At 42.9% G+C, this 20,060-nt stretch overlaps 1 protein-coding gene across 1 annotated transcript in view; it reads right to left on the bottom strand.

Annotated features, from left to right (window-relative positions):
- sp4 (sp4 transcription factor) overlaps nt 1-17,674 on the bottom strand; it is a 90,725-nt gene extending 73,051 nt beyond the window's left edge. The window contains exons 1-3 of the mRNA XM_078538865.1: nt 17,553-17,674; nt 17,151-17,233; nt 15,111-16,779 (exon numbers count right to left, since the gene is read on the bottom strand). Coding sequence (XP_078394991.1) covers nt 15,111-16,779; nt 17,151-17,233; nt 17,553-17,559 — 1,759 coding nt within the window. The 5' untranslated portion in view covers nt 17,560-17,674. The remainder of the gene's footprint in view (nt 1-15,110; nt 16,780-17,150; nt 17,234-17,552) is intronic.
- Between the last annotated feature and the right edge of the window lie 2,386 nt (nt 17,675-20,060).

The raw sequence follows: 20,060 nt of genomic DNA, 5'->3' as shown, positions 1-20,060 counted from the left end.
TGAATCCCCCAATGTCAACATCCTGGAGGGGGTTACCATCAACCAGAAACTGAACTGGGCCCGCCATATAAATAATGTGTCCACAAGAGCAGGCCAGAGGCTAGGAATTCTGCAGAGATTAACTCACCTCCTGAATCCCCAGAGCCTGTCCACCATCTACAAGGCACAAGTCAGGAATGTGATGGAATACTCCCAACTTGCCTGAATGAGTGCAGCTCCAACGACACTCAAGAAGCTCGACACCATCCAGGACAAAGCAGGCCGCTTGATTGGCACCACATCCACCACCTTCAACATCCGCTCCCTCCACCACAGACACAGTGGCAGCAGTGTGTACCATTTACAAGATGTACTGCAGCAACTCACCAAGGCTCTTTTGACAGTACTTCCAACCCCACGGCCACAACCATCTAGAAGGACAAGGGCAGCAGATGCATGGGAACACCACCACCTGCAAGTTTCCCTTCAAGTCACTCACCATCCTGACTTGAAACTATATTGCCATTCCTTCACTGTGTCAAAATCTTGGAACTCCCCTCCTGCAACAGGACTGGGTGTACCTACACCACTTGGACTGCAGCGATTCAAGAAGGCAGCTCACCACCACTTTCTCAAGGGCAATTAAGGATGGGCAATAAAAATGCTGGCCTAGCTAGTGACACCCACATCCCGTGAGAGAATTAAAAAAATTATTAGCAGAGGAGCTGTGACAGAATTTGAACACTATGGAATAGTTAACAAACAGCCCCACCTTTGACATTATGATGGACGATGCAACTGTGAATGATACGAACGCTGGCATCAAATTTCTTGGTGTTATGATAACTGGCCTCTGACAACTACGGTCACCTCCTTGTGCATCAGGTATGACCTCAGCCACTGGAAAACGTTCCCTCCGACCCAACTGAGCAAGGTTTCCTTGATGTCATACTCAGTTGAAGGTGCCTTGATGTCAAAGTCAGGTATTCTTAGCTACCCAGTTCTTACAATCATGTCAGAATCAAAAAATAGACTTTGCATTTATGTAGCGCCTTTCATGACCACTGGACACTTTTCAGCCTTGGAAGTACTTCTGAAGTGTTGTACTGTGGGAAACACAGTAGCTAATTTGCAAACAGCAAGCTCCCACAAACAGCAATGTGATAATGGCAAGATAATCTGTTTTCCGGGATGCTGATCAAGGGATAAATATTGGCTAGGATACCAGGGATAACTCCCCTGCTCTTCTTTGAATTAGTGCCATGGAATCTTTTATGTGCTAGAGGGCAGGCACAGATGAGGTGCAAAGGAGGGGTATAGCACCTCTCACAGGTGGGTTCGTCACACTCTTTGCAGTTTACCCTGTATTGGTCCACCTTCACTCAGTTCTCATCTGTGGCGCCAAGTAGTTGTTAGCATACGACAGCGGACACACCCCGATAAACTGCTTTGACAGGCAGGCCAAACCAGGCGAGGATATCTGTCAGGCCTCCTACTCTCTGCAACTTATTTATCTATCATTATTATTGAGATTTATCTATCCTGGCATACGAAGACTGATTCCACCAGACTGCGTGGTTGAGTCCAATCTAAGATCCAACAGTCTAGAAGGCAGTCCAGCATCGTGTCATGGAACACGTAGAGCTCAATAAGATGCAGAAGATGTCCTAGACACTTTGTCTGGATCTATCTCCATCTCTAGCTGTCTAGACTTGTCTTGCCAGTGGACCAAGATAGGTCAGGACAGGAGAGAGGGAGGCTGATGATGTGCAACTCACCCTCACTATAATCCAATTCACAGACAAGTCACGTTCATCATCTATTTTCGGGACTAAAATCAGGCAAGACGCCAGGACCTGTTGGCCTGCATCCAAGTGTTTTAAAGGAAGTGTCTACAGAGATAGTGGAGGCATTGGTTGAAATATTCCAGAACTCACTGGATTCCAGGAGGGTCCCAGCGGATTGGAAAACCGTTAATGTGATGCCCATGGTTTTGTGAAAGGGAATTCATGTTTGACAAATTTGCTAGAATTCTTTGAGGATATAACAAGCAGCGTTGATAAAGGGGAACCGGTAGATGTAGTGTATTTGGATTTCCAGAAGGCATTCAATAAAAGGTCATTGCACAAGATATTGGGGTAATGTATTAGCATGGATTGAGAATTGGATAACACACAGAAAACAGAGTCGGGATTAATGGGTCTTTTTCAGGTTGGAAAGACGTAACTAGTGGAGTGCCACAAGCATCAGTCCTAGGGCCTCAATTATTTATTATCTATATTAATGACTTGGAGGAGGGGGCAGAGTGTAATGTATCCAAATTTGCTGACGATACAAGAATAGGTGGGAAGGCATGCTGTGATGGGGACATAAGGAATCTGCAAGGGGATATAGATAGGCTGAGCGAGTGGGCAAAAACATGGCTGATGGAGTTTAATGTAGGAAAATGTGAGGTCATGCACTCTGGTAGGAAGAATCAAAAGGCACCCTATTATTTAAATGGAGAGAGACTCCAAAAAGTGCAGCATAGAGGGATCTAGGTGTTCTTGTGCATGTAGCACAAAAAGTTAGCATGCAGGTGCAGCAAGAAATTAAGAAGGCAAATGGAATTTTGGCCTGTATTGCTAGGGGGCTGGAGTTTAAAAATAGGGAAGTCTTGTTACAACTGTACATGGTGTTGGTGAGGCCGCACCTGGAGTACTTAGTACAGTTTTGGACCCCATATTTAAAAAAGGAAATACTGGCATTGGAAGCAGTTCAAAAGAGATTTACTAGACTGATTGCTGGGATGAAGGGGTTGACTTATCAAGAATGGCTAAACAGGTTAGGCCTTTATTCATTAGAGTTTCGAAGAATGAGGGGTGATCTTATTGAAACGTACAAGATTCTGAGGAGGCTTGACAGGGTAGATGTTGAGGTGATGTTTCTACTAGTGGGGGAATCTCAAACTAGGGGACACAGTGACAAAATAAGGGGACACTCATTTAAAACTGAGATGCGAAGGAATTTCTTCTCTCAGTGAGTAGCAAATGTCTGGAATTCTCTACCCCAGAGAGTTGTGGAGGCTAGATCACTGAAAATATTTAAAGAGGTAGATAGATTGATTTTTGAAATATCGGGGAGTTGAGGGCTAGGAGGAGCTGGCACGAAAGAGGAGTTGAGGCCTGGGGCAGATCAGCCATGGTCATATTAAATGGCGTGGCAGGCTTGGGGGGCCGAATGGCCTACTCCTGCTCCTACTTCTTATATTCTTATGAACCCTACCAAGCACCGCAGATGTAGAACATGGTCATTTTTGTCTCAAAGGGCAAAGAGAGGGCAGACAGGGGCCTCATTTTAACGACTGGATCCAAAAGCTGGCTTTGGATTGCTTAAAGCACAGTTGGCATTGACTTGATGGGCTGAATAGCCTTTTTCTATTCTATTTTCTTTTCTATATATAGCATTACTCTATATGGCCTCAGACAGTGCAACACTCCCTTACTACTGCGCTGGAGTACCAGCCTTCATTTTTGCACTCAAGTCCTACAGTGGCCCTTGATCCTAAAACCTTGTGACTCAGAGGCAAATGCTACCACTGAGCCAGAGCTGACACCAAAGGTGGCTCACCACCACCTTCTCAAGGACAATTAGAGATGGGCAATAAATGCTGTCCTAGCTAGTGATGCCCACATCCCATGAACAAATAAAGAAAAAAAAACTTAAGGTCAGGACCTTGTGATCCTGGTGGAATCTAAAGTGAAACTGAGCTAGCTGAAGTGAACTGGGAAACTAGGCTAGAGGATAGATTAATAGAGAAGCAGTGGCAGACATTTAAGGGGATATTTCAGAGTATCCAGAATAAGTACATTCCTATTACAAAGAAAAATTCTAAAGGGAGGACCCACCATCCGTGGTTAACTAAAGTAGTGGAAAACATCAAACTTAAGGGAAAAAAAGCATACAACTCCGCAGAGATGAGTGGCAGGACAGATGATCAGTCAGAATATAAAGAACGGCAGAGAATGAATAAAAGGTTAATCAGGAGAAAGAAATTATGAGGAAGAAAGAAAGCATGAGGAAGCTAGCTACAAATGAATAAACGGATTGCAAGAGTTGCATGTAAAGTGAGTGTTGGTCCTCTAGAGAGTGACAGTGAGGCGTTATGTGTAGATAATAAGGAAATGGCGGAAGAAATGAACAAATGTTTTGCTTCTGTGTTCACCATAGAGGATACAAAAAACATTCCAGTAATAGCTGCAAATCAGGAGGCCAACAGGAGAAAGGAACTTGGTGAAATTGAAATCACTAGGTAAACGATACTGAGCAAATTGATGGAGCTGCAGGCTGGCAAGTCTCTGGGTCCCGATGGACCATATCTAGGGTCTTAAAAGAGGTGGCTATTGAGGTAGTCATTTTCCAAAATTCGCTAGATTCTGGAAAGGTTCCATCAGAGTGGAAAGTAGCAAATATAACCCCTCTATTCAAGAAGGGAGGGAGGCAGAAAACAGGAAACTATAGGCCAGTTAGCTTGATGTCTGTCGTCAGGAAGTTATTAGAATCGATCATTAAGGTTATAGCTGGACATTTGGAAGAGGTCAAAGCAATTGGGAAGAGTCAGCATGGTTTTGTGAATGGAAAATCATGTTAACCAATTTATTGTAGTTTTTTTTGAAGGAGTAACATGCATGATGGATAAAGGGGAGCCTGTAGACTTACTGTACTTGGATTTCCAGAAGGCATTTGATAAGGTGCCACATCAAAAGTTATTATGGAAAATAAAAGTGCAAGGTGTAGGGGGTAACATATTAGCATGGATAGAAGATTGGCTGGCTGGCAGAAAGCACAGACTACGCATAAATGGGTCTTTTTCGGATTGACAGGACGTGAGGTATGGAGTCCCACAGGAGTCTGTGCTGGGGCCTCAACCTTTTTACGATTTACATCAATGACTTAGACGAGGGGAGTGAAAACATGGTAACTAAATTTGCGGATAACACAAAGGTAAGTAGGAAAGCATGTTGTGAAGAGGACATGAGGAGGTTGCAGATAGATATAAATAGGTTGAGTGAGTGGGCAAGGGTCTGCCAAATGAAGCTTATGTGGGAACGTGTGAAGTTGTTCACTTTGGCAGGAAGAACAAAAAAGCAGAGTATTACTTAAATGGAGAACGGCTGCATAACTCTGAGGTGCAGAGGGATCTGGGTGTTCTAGTACGAGTCACAAAAAGTTAGTATGCAGGTACAGCAAGTAATTAAGAAGGAATGCTATCCTTTATTACGAGAGGGATCGAACATAAAAGTAAGGATGCCATGCTTCAGTTATACAGGGCATTGGTGAGACCGCATCTCGAATTCTGTGTGCAGTTTTGGTCTCCTTATTTAAGGAAGGATGTAAATGCACGGGAGGTGGTTCAGAAGAGGTTTGCTAGATTGATACTTGGAATGAGTGGGTTGTCTTATGAGGAAAGGTTGGACAGACTAAGCTTGTTTCCACTGGAGTTTAGAAGAGTGAAGTGTGATTTGATTGAAGTATACAAGATCCTGAGCGGCCTTGACAAGATGGATGTTGAAAGGATGTTTCCTCTTGTGGGTGAGTCCAGAACTAGGGGGCACTGTTTTAAAATTAGGGGTCGCCCTTTTAGGGGGTGAGGAGAAATCTTTATTCTCAGACGGTTGTGTGACTTTGGAACACTGCCTCAGAAGGTGGTGGAGGTGAATACTTTTAAGGCTGAGGTAGATTGATTCCCTTACCTAACAAGCATCTAAGATTACCTGGGGTAGGTGGGAATTTGGAAATCGAAACACAAGATGATCAGCCACGATCTTATGGAATGGCGGAGCAGATTTGAGGGACTGAATGGCCTCCTCCTATTCCCATTTCTTATGTTCTCATATCAGTGAGCAGGTTAATGGTGAGTAAGTGCTGCTTAATGGGATTATTATTGACTCCTTCCACAAACAAACAACAAAGTGCTGGAAGATTGATCAGGTGATAGTTGTCGGTTTTAGTTAGTCATGTTTTTTGAGCTGTAACAAAGCTGGAAAGTCTTTCGAATTGTTGGATACATGGCAGCGTCATAGGTGCATTGGAATAGTTTAGCTAGGGATCAACTAATTTGGGTGTTTTGGTCTTCCTCGCTAAAGTCAGGATGTTAACAGGGCCTAAAGCTCTCCTAAAGTCCAATGTATGCCACCACTTCTAATTGTCACATGGAGGAAGGTTTGAACTAATTGGGCAGGGGTTGAAATATTAGAAAGCAGAAACAAAGTGTATATAGGATTAGGCAAGCCAAAAAGCACTACAGTAAATTCAGAAAGAGGAGAGATCAAAGGGGGGAGGGCAAATAGAAAGCAGTCCAAGGCGGGTGTGAAGTGCACATACATAAACATATGAGGTGGTGTAAATAAGGTTGGAGTGCACAAGTTGTCATGTGGGACTGCGACAAATAATGGGCACCCAGCTTAAAGGAGGGAAGGTTTGGGAACTTAATATTCTTGCATACAAGGTATTCAGGAACAATAGGAAAAGGGAGAAACGTGTGCAACTTTCTTGATTGTGTTTCCAGGCTCAGTGAGAAAGAAAACAGCGCTAGATCTATTATGAAAGCAAAATACTGTGGATGCCAGAAATCTGCTGGAAATACTCAGTAGATCTGGTAGCAGCTGTGGAGAGAAACAGTGTAAATATTTTGGGTCAATGGCCTTTCATCAGAACTGTTCTGATGAACAGTTCATAATCTAATTTGAGAAATAAAGTGCTAAAGCAAGAAAATTATGCTAAACTTTTATAAAACACACTGGTTAGGCCTCGGCTAGAATGGTGTGCTCAATTCTTGGTGTCACACTTTAGCAAGGATGTCAAAGACTTGGAGAGGGTACAGAAGAGATATATTAGAACGGTACCCGGTTATGAGGGACCTAATTTACATGGAGAAGCTAGATTGTTCTCCTTAAGAGCAGAGAATGTTAAGGGGAGATTTGATAGAAAAGTATTCAAAATCAATGGTTTTGATTGGGTAAAGAGAAACTGTTTTCAGTGGCATGAGGATCAGTTCTCAGAAGACACAGATGTAAGATAATTGGCAAAAGAATCGGAAATGATATGAGGAAACATATATACACAGAGAGTTGTGGTGATCTGGAATGAAAGACTGGTAAACACAGCTTCAACAGTAACATTCAAAAAAAGAGTACTGGATAAACATTAAAAGAGAAAAAAAATAAAGGGCTAAGAAGAAAGAGCAGGTGTGGGATTAACTGGATAGTACTACAAAGAGCCAGCCCAGGCTGTACCATTCTATAATTTTAAGACTGAACTGAACTGGCTGGACAATTTTTACCCTGTTGGTAAATTGTAAGACTTTGAGAGGAGACTCAACAGGGTGAACTGCTTGGCACTATGGATTGAAGATGTAGTAAGACATTCCCCAAAAGAAATGTATTTATATAGAATTTTTAATGTAGAAAAACTCTTTACAGAGGTGTAGTCAAACAAAAAATGAACATCGAGCCAAAGAAAAAAAATATAAATTGGGGTGTCCAAAAGCTTGTTCAGAGAAAGGCTCAATCCAGGAGGATTAGATGGAAAGGCAGAGAAGGTGAGATGGAAGCACAGAAGGCAGAATGGAGCGGAATGACTGGGGAAGGAATTCCATGGCCACCAATAGTGGGATAAAGCAAGAAGGGTGTACGAGAAGCCAGAGATAGAGGAATAACACGTTCTGGAAGTGCTGTAGGACTGGAATGAAAGATGGGGAGTGATGAGGCTGTGAAGAGAATAGAGATTGGGGACCAAAAACCAACACAGCGGAGAAAAGACAGGAGACACAGACCTGGTGTCATATAGAATTTATGCATCAGGGGCAAATATGATAATTACATGAGGAGAAAGAAATATAAGGAAATAGGGCGGGAGGGGGCTCACATGAAGCACAAACACTGATATAGACCAGTTGAGCAGAGTGGCCGGTTGCTGTGCTATAAACTCATGGGTAGCAGGCCAGGAGAGCAATGAAATGGCAAGGTCTGCAGCTGATAAAGGCATGGATGAGGGCTTTACCAGCAAATGAATCAAGGCAAGAGAGTGGGTGATATTGCAGATATGGAAATAGCAGTCTTTTTGAAAACATGCATATAATGTTGGAAGTTCAACTCTAGGGCAAACAGGACACCAAGATTGCTAACTGTTTGGTTGTGTCTGTGACAAAGACAAGAGAGCATGATGTAATCACTGTTTGCGGTGGGGGTCGAAGACAATGGCTTCAGTCTTTCCAATTGTGGCTGGATGCCAGTCAAGCAATGACAACTCAAACAGCGAAGGGATCGACGGGGGTGGCAGATTTGTAAAGCCTGATGTTGTCAGTGTACATGTGGAAGTTTAACCCATGACTGCAAATGATGGCATGTAGTTTTGTCTTTTATATTCATTTGCTGGACTGCAACACAGTTGAGGATAGGTTATTCTTGAAGCTTCCTCCTCTGGATGCTGAAGAATCAAGCAACTCAGTTTTCACTAGATGTGGTTGGGCTACGGAGCTTTGCTTTTATCTATTGATGTGGAGCCACTATAGCTTTTTGCTTTGGCATGTAGAGAGCACTGAATTGTAGCTTCATTAGGTTAGTGCCTCATTCTACAATATGCCTGATGCTGCTTCTGAGGCACCTTTCTATATGTCGCATGGAACCAGGGTTGATCCCTTAGCTTGATGGATGTGCTGGGACACGTGGTTACTGATTGTACCTGTTGCAATCCAATGCTGCTGTTGGCTCACTATACTTCATGTTTGCCCCGATTTTGATTGCTAGATCTGTCCTGACCCAGTTAGAACAGTGATAACAGAAATTGTGGAATATTAAACACACTACAGGTTTTACTGACTAAAACATCCAAAGTATTTAAATTACATTTCAAAGAAACAGTGATGTACAAAAGATGGCAGATACCATCAAGAACAAAATATTAAACAGAAATGTGCAAAATCTTCAGTACTTTGATTATCCTTTTCGAGATAGGGCTTTGGATAATTAAGTCTTCAAGTTGGCACGTTCTATCCATCTTTGACCACTTGTCCCATTTATGGTTTCTGTGTCAGTTGGAAATAATTATTGATGCAATTCTTGTGTAACAAATTCCCCATGGTAATTCAATCTTAGAAATTAGAATTAACTCAACTGAAAAACCTGATAGGTTCTATTACCTATTGAGGTAGCAGAGCCATCCATCCATCTTGGGAATCTGAAATATTTCCTTACCCATTAAGAGCAAATAATAACTTGCTCTGTCTGATTGTGTCTAGGAACCCAGCTATAATTACCTGCCAAACCCCTCCTCTTCAAATTATTTCCTGTTGCTGGAACAAGTTATCTTCATCAGGGCATTATATTAACCTGTTAGAATCAGCTGCTATCATTTGAATCACACTTCAAACTGCCTTTTTTTTTAAACTGATGCATTGTGACAGTAAAATAGAACTTTTACTTTAGGAACTTTTAACACCCAATTCATGGTGTACAATATACATCACAACAACAATTTGGCACTTCTATAGCACCTTTATCACAGTAAAGCATTCCAAGTTGCTTTATTAGAGTAAAAGCAAATAAAATTTAAGACCAAGCCACATAAGGAGATATTAAGATATCTTAAGCAGGTTTTATGACATGTTTAAAGGAAATGAAAAGGTTAGAGAGGTGGAGAGGTTTAGGCAGGGAACTCCAGAGCTCAGAATCTAGAAAGCTGAAGGCACAGCCACCAATGGTCAAGTGTTAAAACCAGTGATGGGCAAGAGATCAGAATTGGGGGAAAGCAAAGATGTGGAAGGTTTTAAGGTTGGGGGAGGTTACAGGGATAGGGAGGCATGATGCCATGGAAGGCTGATGCCATTGGAAACAAGGTTGAAAATGACTAGGAGCCAATGCAGGTCAGTGAGCACAGTGGTGAAGGGTGAACAGGACTCAATCGGAGTTTTTGATCAGTTCAAGTTTACGAAGGATGAAAGACGAGAGGCTGGCCAGGACAGCATTGGAATAGTCAACTGTAGGGGGAACAAAGTTACAGATGAGAGCTTAACCAGCAATGAGCTGAGACAAAGGCAAAGATGGACAATGTTACAGAGACGAAAGAAGGTTGTCTGGGTGATGGAGCGAATACGTGGTTGGAAGTTAATTTAGGGGCCAAACAGAATGTCAGCATTATGAATGATCTGGTTCAGTCGCAGAGAGCAACCAGGACAAGGGACAGAGTTGTGGCTGGGGAACAGGGCTTATGACAAGGATCAAGGGCAACGGCCTCAGTCTTTCCTATTTTTGATTAGAGGAAATTTCAACTCAAGATTGGATGTCGGACAAATACCATGACAAACAAATAGCACGACAAATCAGAGAGTGGAGCGGTTGGGAGAGGTGATGCTGAGTTAGAGCTAGGAGTCTCATGTGGAACATGGTGTTGTGCTTTCAAATGATGTTGCCAAGGGGCAGCAAGCAGGCGAGAAATAGGATGGACAATGAGCAGATCCTTGGATGACTCCAAAAGATAACAATGCTGGATCAGGAAGACAAGCCACTGCAGATGATGCTCTAGCTACAAATAGCTAGATAATGGCCTCCTCCTGTGCTGTACTATTCTATGATTCTATAAGAATGGAACCAGCCAAAGACAGACCCACCCAGCTAGAAGATACAGGAGAGTCATTGGAGGAGGACGGTATGGATAATCATGTCAAAGGCTGCAGGCAGGTTGAGCTGGATGAGGAAAGATAGTTTACCACGGTCAAAGTCACATGGAATGTCATTTATGACTTTAATAAGAGCTGTTTCAGTACTGTGGCAGAAGCAGAAACCTAACTGGAGGGATTCAAACATGGAGTTGAGTGAAATATAGTCATATATTTGGAAAGTGACACACACTCAGACTCTGGAGAGGAAAGGGAATTTGGTGACCGGGCAATAGTTTGCAAGGACGGGGAGGTGAAAGGGTTTTTTTTGTGGAAGAGGTGGATGACAATACCAGATTTTCAGGGGAGGGGGGGTAGTACCTGAGGAGAAGGAACCATTAACAGGGAAGGAAGGAACAGGGACCAGGCAGGGAAGTTGGGTGATCAGCAGTTTAGTGGGAATAGGGTCAAAGAAGCAGGACGTGGGTCTCATGGACAAGATGAGTTCAGAAGAGGGCAAGCGGGGAGAAACTTGAGAAAGATGCAAGTTCAAGGCTTGGACAAGGGAGCAGCAGGCGATGCTGAACAGATAGTCTTAATCACAAAGAAGTCCATGAGTTTCTTGCACTTGTTAGCAGTGAAGATGGGGGGGATAGGGGAAAAAGGCTTCTCGGAGGTGAAGGCTTGTAGAGGAAAAAAGCTGAGAGTTATCTTTGCATTCCAAGGCAATCCTGGAACACTGAGCAGTTATGGCCAAGGAGAGAAGGACCCAATAGTGCTTTAATTGGTCAAGCCAGATCAGATGATGACTGGGTAAACCAGTTGTCCACCATAAGAATTGATGTCTGTATCCTTGAGAGTGGAGATGAGAAACCATTGTGAGAGATATGGTTTGAGTGAAGACAATGGCAACAAAAATGTGGAAGTGATCGAGTCAAATCAGTAGCTACACAAATGTCATGGTGAATGGATGATCAAGGGCTAGACAGTTAAAAATTTGAAAGTGTACATAGTACATTCACACTTCTCTTCTTACACTTGGATGTCACTCATAATAGCCATTGTTTTTGAAGACTATTTTTCTTAAGGTTTAAAAGAAAGGGAGTTATAAATTGATTCACTTTAATGCACTTAAAATTGAAGAAAAAAAAAGTGTGATCTCTGACCTGCAACGAAAATTGTTATGCTCCACACAACATCTGAAGGCTGAGTCTGGTTGAGATACAGTTCTTTTTTTCCTCTCTGACACTATCTAAATACCATTCTTCCTGCATAAATCTAGGCATGGACTCTTGGTCGACTATTTGGCTATAGAAAATGTAATAATTCAGTTGAATTCTGTACTCATAATGCATTGTACTTCCCAGCAGGAATCAGTGGTCAGCAACCAAGAGTGGATGATTTTGTCCTTCCTTAACTAAGCATCACTAAAGCATACATCATATCCTAACTGCTTCCTTGCTGAAAATCAGCTACTCAGCGCTAATCGTGGATCAAACCCAGGGCCTACAGGCTCAGTATCATAATAGATAATGCATTCACCCAACAAGTCAGAGGAAATTTCTAAAATCAAAATACTATTGAAACAATCCACTGCACTAATACTCAATGTGCTGGTCTCTGATAGAATGGCAATGACTTAAGTGCAGGGTACTCTAGTTTTACTATATTTATCTGAACATAATTTAGTGCTATAGTAATAAGGCAGAAGTGTGAATTATTAATGGAAAATTAGGGTGTCTGTGTGTAATCAAAATATCTATTCATGGAGAAGATTCCAAAGAACTTGCATTTCTAGACAGACTCCAGCATATCCAATGCCTTCCAGTGACTCTAGTGGCAATTACTATATTTTAAGTATAAAAATACAAATTTTAATTAAGAAATGGGGCCAAAATGGGACACAGCAGAACATAAAAAGAGATAGTTAATTAGATTGAAGCCTTCTACATAACCTGTAACCAGCATATTCATTTGTTTAAGTGACATTTGTAATTTTTGTATTATATTTAGCACCAGTTGGACGTATTAGCACGGATTAAAACAGGAATTAACCTGGGGCCTTTCCAGCCTTCATGAACTGGTGCCACAGTGGGCAATGCCTTTACTCACCAGACTGTTAGGGCAAATTATTTTTCATTTAATATACAAAACACAATTAGATTTTGGTAAAAGTGAGAAACTATACTACAAAAATCTTGAAAAGGTGAAAATACTTGCACAAATGCAACTAAAGAAAACTTTAAAGAAAAAGTGACCATGCAGTACTCTCAAATGAACCTTCTTGTTAGTTCCAAGGCTGACTGAAGCAAATGCATTCACTTCACCTCAGCACCCAATGATGCTTTTAATGGACTATTAGGAACTAGAGTGAACAAGGAAATGTCACAATCTACATTTACCTTCTAATTGGAAGCAAAACAATTTTCTTTACATCCCAAGAGTTATTTGAAATATATTTTAAAAAGCCTAAGTAGGCACAGGATAGAGCAATTTTTCTTCAAAAACACTGGCATAATCCTGAGCAGGAGCTTCTAACACATTAAGTTTAAGCCAACCTGCCTCATCAGTCTTCAGGACTGGCTGGCTTTACTGAAACAACATTTTCTTACTATGCATTCAGGACCATAAACAGAAGCTTAATACATAATCTCTACCCCTTGATTAGTACACTGTTTATGGGACTGTTACCTGTGAACTGAATAGTTAATCTTTGTCATTAAAGAACATGGATTTAGAACATTTCTCCTACTGTACACGTAATCCACTCAGTGACTGGTCAACAGTCAAGTTTTACATTTGCCATGAATTATTTACTCCAAATCACCTGATCTTAAAAAAAAATCATTTGGAGCTGTGACTGCATCACTAAAAATTGTCTTACAGACTAAAAATATTACGGTTCACAGGCCAATCAGGAAAAAGTGGTGTTGAAGTTTGAACTTACGGTGTCAGCAAAGCGACAGACCAAACATTTGTAGTGATTTTAAGCCAAATCAAAACATGATTCAAGCTGCAGAATGAGATAACAGTGGTGGTGAAGACAGAATTTGCCGAAATAAGGTAACTAGTCATGCTTCTAAGCCCAGAATACAGGAGAGAGTTCAATTTTCTTTGTATGTGGAGTTACACAAATATCAGCCAATGAAATTTATTTGAAATTATGTTTTGAGTAGATAAAAAGTTACTTAGGAAATACAAAAAACTTTTTGTTATCTGGCTCTACCAACTGGAATCCTCTAGTAACAGGAGTTTCTAACAGCTTGATTTTTTAAAAAAAGCCAATCACTTTCAGCATTCAGATAATGCATTATTTAAGAAAAAAACTAATAATAACAATAGATTGTAAATCTGCAAAGTTATTCTTGGGTTTTACATTGAAATTGTTTGGTCAGTTTTGGTTATTGTGTCTGAACAAAGATATATTGCACCTCTCCTTGTGACCAGAGTAATGTAACTCCCCATTAACCGGCATTTTTGATTAACCGGTACCACCCATTCCACGAGCATGCCGGATAACAAAAATTTTAACTGTATTCTACTTTGAGAAGTCAGACTTGGTTATTTTTCAGTTTAAGGTAGAAAGCTTTGATAGTTTAGAAGATGTAACTGTAATTAAATGAAAATAAGAACATTTTTTTTTTTAAATGTCCTTTTATAAGGTCACTAGAAAATTTTAATCTGCAAATTATTAATGGTTGGAGATTTTGATCCTCAGAAGTCTTTACCATTGCCACCCATGTCCATATTGGGAAATGGGCCTCTTACTAAAATAAGATAAATATGACATAAGGAACAAACTATCAGGATGGTTAAGTGATCTGAATCTACTTTTAAATTTTGCAGCTTGGCTCTACTATTAATTTGATTAGCATGCAAAAACATTCTGCTAACCAAGAAGTACAATTATCACTGAAACAGTTATGCCTACAGGAATAAAAATATCACCACTGATGTGGAAACATTAAACTTAAAGGAGCAAGTGTTGAGAAATACATTTTCCCTTTATTAACATGCATTGGTATAATTGTACTGAAAGGCATCACTCTGTAGCTTTAATACAACAGAAGTGAAATGCACAGCCTTTCTCTACTCCCCACAATATGTTTTGCTACATATTTTGATGGTGATATCATTAACCAGCTAATGTATAATCATTATTTAATCAAACCTATCACTATCTGGTTAAACAATGCTACATAAGAAAAACACCAAAAGCAAAAACAGACTATTTAAAACTTACTTCCCTGAAGACTAACCCACTTTCCTTTTGTCAACACATTCTCTACAAAACAACTGCTCTAAAAGGTTTTCTGCAAAATTAAATAGAAACGCTTAATTTGGAATTCCAGGAATAAACTAATCTTGTACTCAATTTTCAGTCTTTATTATATGCAGCTCTATGCATATAAAGACTTTATTATATGCAACTACATTAGAAGTAATTTTCCACACATTTATATTATCTGTAAGAAATACTTGCCAAGTATGGTCATACCTGCTAGATTGGCGATGGCCACTGGTATTCCTTGCACCTGGAGTCCTCCTGAACTCAAACTGCCAATGTTGACTGTCTGGAGGTTAGGAACTGATGCAAGTTGGGCAGCACTTAAATTAATGGTACCGCCAGTAACAGTTACAGGGGTAATTTGGGCAATAGCAGTTTCACCAGAGTTACTTGAGGACACTGGAGTCACAGTTAGTTGCTGAGCATTCTGGAGCTGCACATTTGAAAGGCTCTGGATGTTCTGCACTTGTATGGTCTGCCAGTTTATTTGCCCAGATGGTGTCAAACTTGGTGCCCTGATGATCACCTGAGTTGGATTCTGCAATGTTGACAGCTGAACGTTCTGCAAGGCCTGTTGCTGGACAGTCTGTACAGTCTGGCCTTGCACTGCAGCCCCTTGGATGGTTTGAACAGCATGGTGGGGAATTGTCTGAATGATCTGCTGCTGGAGGGGAGACGACAGCTGCTGCCCAACAGCCAGCTGCACCTGCTGGAGCTGCCCCTGTTCCTGCAGGCTCTGCAGGCCGTTGGCCTGAGCGATGCTGGGACCTTCTGCCTCGGAGGCGGGCGCGCCGGGGGCCGACTCCTCCTCGGCGTTTTCGGAGCTGGACGCGTTGCTGAAGACGGACTGAGCGGCGTCGGAGGAGTTGACCAGGGAAGCGCTGCAGGAGAGGGCCGGGGAGGCGCTGGTCACGCAGGTGGATGTGGAGGCAGCGGTGGTGGCGAGAGGTGGAGACTCGGGCGTGTTGTTCAGAGAGGCGCTGGAGGAGATGGGCGTGGAAACGACCTGACTCCCATTCGAGACCCCGCCGTCGGAAGGCTGGACGAACTGGATGGATCCTCCTCCGGTGCTGCCCGCCGCCGCCATGCTGTTTATGGGCACGGCCAAAGTCACGCCGCCTCCTATGTTGATCGGCAAGGTGGCGACCATTTGAGCCTGAGCGCCGGAAATGTTAACTCCCTGGAGCTGCAGCGGGATGGACAGGCCGGGCCGGATCTGGATGGGGACGGTGGTGCTCTGCGGGGAGCTGTTCTGGGGCGCCGCATGGCCGGCGGCGCCGCTCCGGCTCAGCGGGGCGAGGATGGCTTGGCCGCCTCCCGCCGACACGATCTGGATCTGCCGGTGCAGGTCCGGCTGCAGGCCGGCCGAGCTGAACTGGAGCTGCTGCCCGTCCACCGTCTGCAGCTGCGGGATGACCTGGTACTGGAGGGCAGCGCCCGAAGCCCCGGCCCCCGCCGCGCTGACCACCATGGTCGGGTTGGAGAGGCTCTGCACCGGCACCACGCTGTACTGACCGGCCGCCGAGACGATGGGCCTGGCTTTGCTGGGGGATCCTGCTGTGCCATCCTGCCCACTGGTACCGTTGCTGTTGCTGTTGGGAGCTGCCGACGCCCCTTGCTGCTGAGCCGCGCCTTCTTTCGTTGTGGCAGGGCCGGCGGCGATGATCTGCCAGCCGTTTCCCGACAGCTGAGCGGTGACGAGCTCCAGTTGTTGCTGCTGCTGCTGTTGCTGCTGCTGCTGGACCGCTCCCGAGCTCTGGTCGAGGACAAGCTGCCCGCCCTGGACTGTGCTGGAGGCGGCTACACCGTCCGCCGGCCCCGGGGATCCGATCTTGCTGCAAGTGGCTGCGAGCAGGGCGAGAGGAGAGGGCTGGGTGTCCTACCCACATAGACACACACAGTGGGCGGGTTTAGAGAGGAAAGAGTGGGTGTGAATTTACATTAGCACAAAAAGGGGCTTCACTCAGGAAGTACAGTGCAATTAACGATAAAACAGTTGCATTTCAATCATTAGAACAAATTTAAAATCGTGCATTCATAGTTAGTTAAAAATCAGGAAGTAGGTGCTCAGATCTGCAGGAAAAAAATGGCTTCACGTACAAATGCAACACAGACAAGTGGTTAGCAACATTAGTTCAGCAGCAGCAGTTGTGGCACAGGAAGCATTTTCATCTAAACACGTAAAATAAAATGTTACACACACACACACACACATTACAAGTCTTGATTTGAAATTTTAGTTTTCATTACCTGTGAGCCTGATGTTTTGATTTGCAAATATTCACCAGGTTTCCCTCCTTCAGTTAGGGTGGCCATACTTTCCTCCTTTTGATCTGTGAACAAAAAAATACAAACAATCATAATAAGATAAGTTCATAAAAAATGAACTTATCTTATTAATGATTGTTTGCCTATTCTCTCTTTGTTCTCAGATCAACCCCCCAAGGAGGGAAAAAAAACAGAAACGTGGTTTGAAACCCGACCCAGTGGATACAAAGTAACACCCAAAAGAGGGTTGTCTCAGACAACTCACTACTGTAGATTCTTGGTGTCAAGCTGATCAATTAGCAGAAAGCTTGTCACCAAGGTAAATTGACTTTTTCCCTCTTGTTTTTTTTTAAAGGAGGGAGGGATAGAGGGAGGGTTACGTACCACTCATTCTGCATTGCTTAAGAAGGGAAAAAAATAAGGCCAGTACAAAATGTAGGCAGAACAAGGCAGGGCTGGCCCTTTCTTTCCACGAATGGCTGTTTGCGTAGGACGGAATAATCAGGTTCCTCTTGATTGACGGAAATGGAACTGGGAGGCGGTGCTTCGAACCCGGCGACAGCACCAGCGAACCCGGAGACTTGACGTTCCGAGCTCGAGGCGCCAGCTGATTGGTTCTGGGGCTGCGACGCTGGAATGGCAGGGGTGGTGCGCGGAGCACGCCGGACGTTGTAGTTCCCCCTCCTGCAAAGCTTGCTCGATGGTGGTGATTGGAACTACAGCTCCCAGGAGGCCATGGCCAGGCTTTCAGGCATGCGCGATAGGCGGATCCATGTATGTGTGTATGTTGACGCACTCCCCGCCCCAGAGCTGCCCTTCCCCCCTCCCCCTGCATCAGGGTAGGCTGGGCGGAAATGAACAAAGGCGGCGCTTTGTGTGTTAGGGGGCGGTGGTGTTTTCGTGCTCTGTATTTAAAGCATTTAGGGTTACATTTCTTAGGGTTCGGGTGCCTGTTGTCCATTTGTCAAGTTTCTGTGTCGTTCTTCAATCCCAGAGCAGATTTAGGGAAAAACGTAGATGCATTTCTGTAATGCAGGTGGCAGGGGTGCATGCACATTTTGTAATGCAGGTGGCAGGGGTGCATGCACATTTTGTAATGCAGGTGGCAGGGGTGCATGCACATTTTGTAATGCAGGTGGCAGGGGTGCATGCACATATTGTAATGCAGGTGGTGGGGTGCATGCACTTTTAAAAATGTATCCTAAGTTACTGAGGGAAGTAAGAATTGAAATTGCAGAGGCTCTGGACTCAAGATTTCAACCCTCCTTGGGTGGTTGGGGTGAGGGGTGCTGATACCTGAGGACTAGAGGATTGCACATGTTATATCCCTGTTTAAATAAAATCAGCAGTGATTAAGCCATCAATTACTGAGAAGTCAGATTATCATTGATGGTGGGGAAATTTAGAAATATTCAAAATTGAGTTGATTTGGAGACATTGGAAAGTACATGCTAATAAATGAAACTATCATTTGTTAAAGGAAAATGGTATTTGGCCAGTTTGATTGAGTTCTTTGTGTCTATACACACTCAAAAGTAGACTTGTTAGTACAATTGAAGTCCATGGGATTAAAGTGGCAGCATGAATACAAAATTAGCCAAGGGACAGAAAGCACTATTCTTTTAGACTGGAGCATACAATGATCCCCAGGTATTGATATTAAGACCAATATTCATTTTGATATACAGAGCATAATTTCAAGGTTTGAAAATGACACAACACTCTGAAATTAAAGAATAAGAGGATAGTAAGACCTCAAGAGGACATAGGCAGATGAGTGAAATAGGCAGATGGAATGTAATGCAGAGAAGTGTAAAGTGATAGATTTTGGTAGGAAGGATGAGTAGAAGCAACATAAACTTAATGATACAATTTTAAAGTTTTGCTTAATTTCTTTATTGGATCTGGTCATCTCTGGTAAGGCCAGGAACAGAAAGCCTTGGTTGGGGGTGAGGTTTGTGCTCAAATCTCTGAAAATGACAGTTGAAAAGGCTTTTGTTTTTTTAAGCATTTGGGATCCTTGGTGTATTTAATAAATAGGTACAAAAGCAAGGAAGTTATGCTAAACCTTTATGAAACATTGGTTTGACTTCAGCTGGAGTATTGTGTTCAATTCTGGACACCACACTTTAGGAAGGATGTCAAGGCCTTGGATACCAGGTAGTAGAGATTTGCTGGAAGGTACGAGGGATGATGGAATCAGTTATCTGGAGAAGCTGAGGTTGCTTTCCTTAGTGAAAGTTAAGAGAAGATTTGGTGGAGGTATTCAAAATCATGAACAGTTTTAATAGAGTAATAAAGGAAAAACTGTTTCCAGTAGCAGAAGGGTTAGTGACTGGAGGACACTGATTAAGGTGATTTAATATTGAGGCAAGAGAACCAAAGATGACATGACAAAACACAGCATATTATTGTGATCCGCAATCCATTGCCTGACAGAATGGTTGGAGTAGATTCAAAAGTAACTTTCAAAAGGAATTGGATAAATATTTGAAGGGAAAAATATACAGGAGAATTGGGAAAGAGTTGGGGGAGTGCAACCAGTTGGACAGCACTCCCAAATAACTGGCATAGGCACAAGGATGAGAACCTCCTTCAGTGATGTATCATTTAATGATTTATGTGTGTGGTGCATGGAGCCAGTTTTGCACTGCATGTATGAGGGGCTGGGGTCAGTTTTGTAAAGTATGTGCGAGGGGATTTGGTGGGTATCGTTTTGCAATGTATGTGTTTGCATGTGTGGATGATGTAGTTTTCTCACTGTGCATATGGGAGAACAGTTTTATAAAGTGTTAGTGGAATGCCTTTTGTATTATGTTCATGTAGATGGTTGGAGGTGCAGTTTTGGTTGAGGAAAATTCAAATTGTTTACGCTCCTGGGACTTCTGGAGG

This window comes from Cetorhinus maximus, chromosome 3 (assembly GCF_964194155.1).
Source record: "Cetorhinus maximus chromosome 3, sCetMax3.hap1.1, whole genome shotgun sequence".
NCBI classification, from domain to species: Eukaryota; Metazoa; Chordata; class Chondrichthyes; order Lamniformes; family Cetorhinidae; genus Cetorhinus; species Cetorhinus maximus.
Note: the sequence above shows the minus strand (reverse complement) of the source record. Positions and strands in the feature narration are given on the sequence as shown.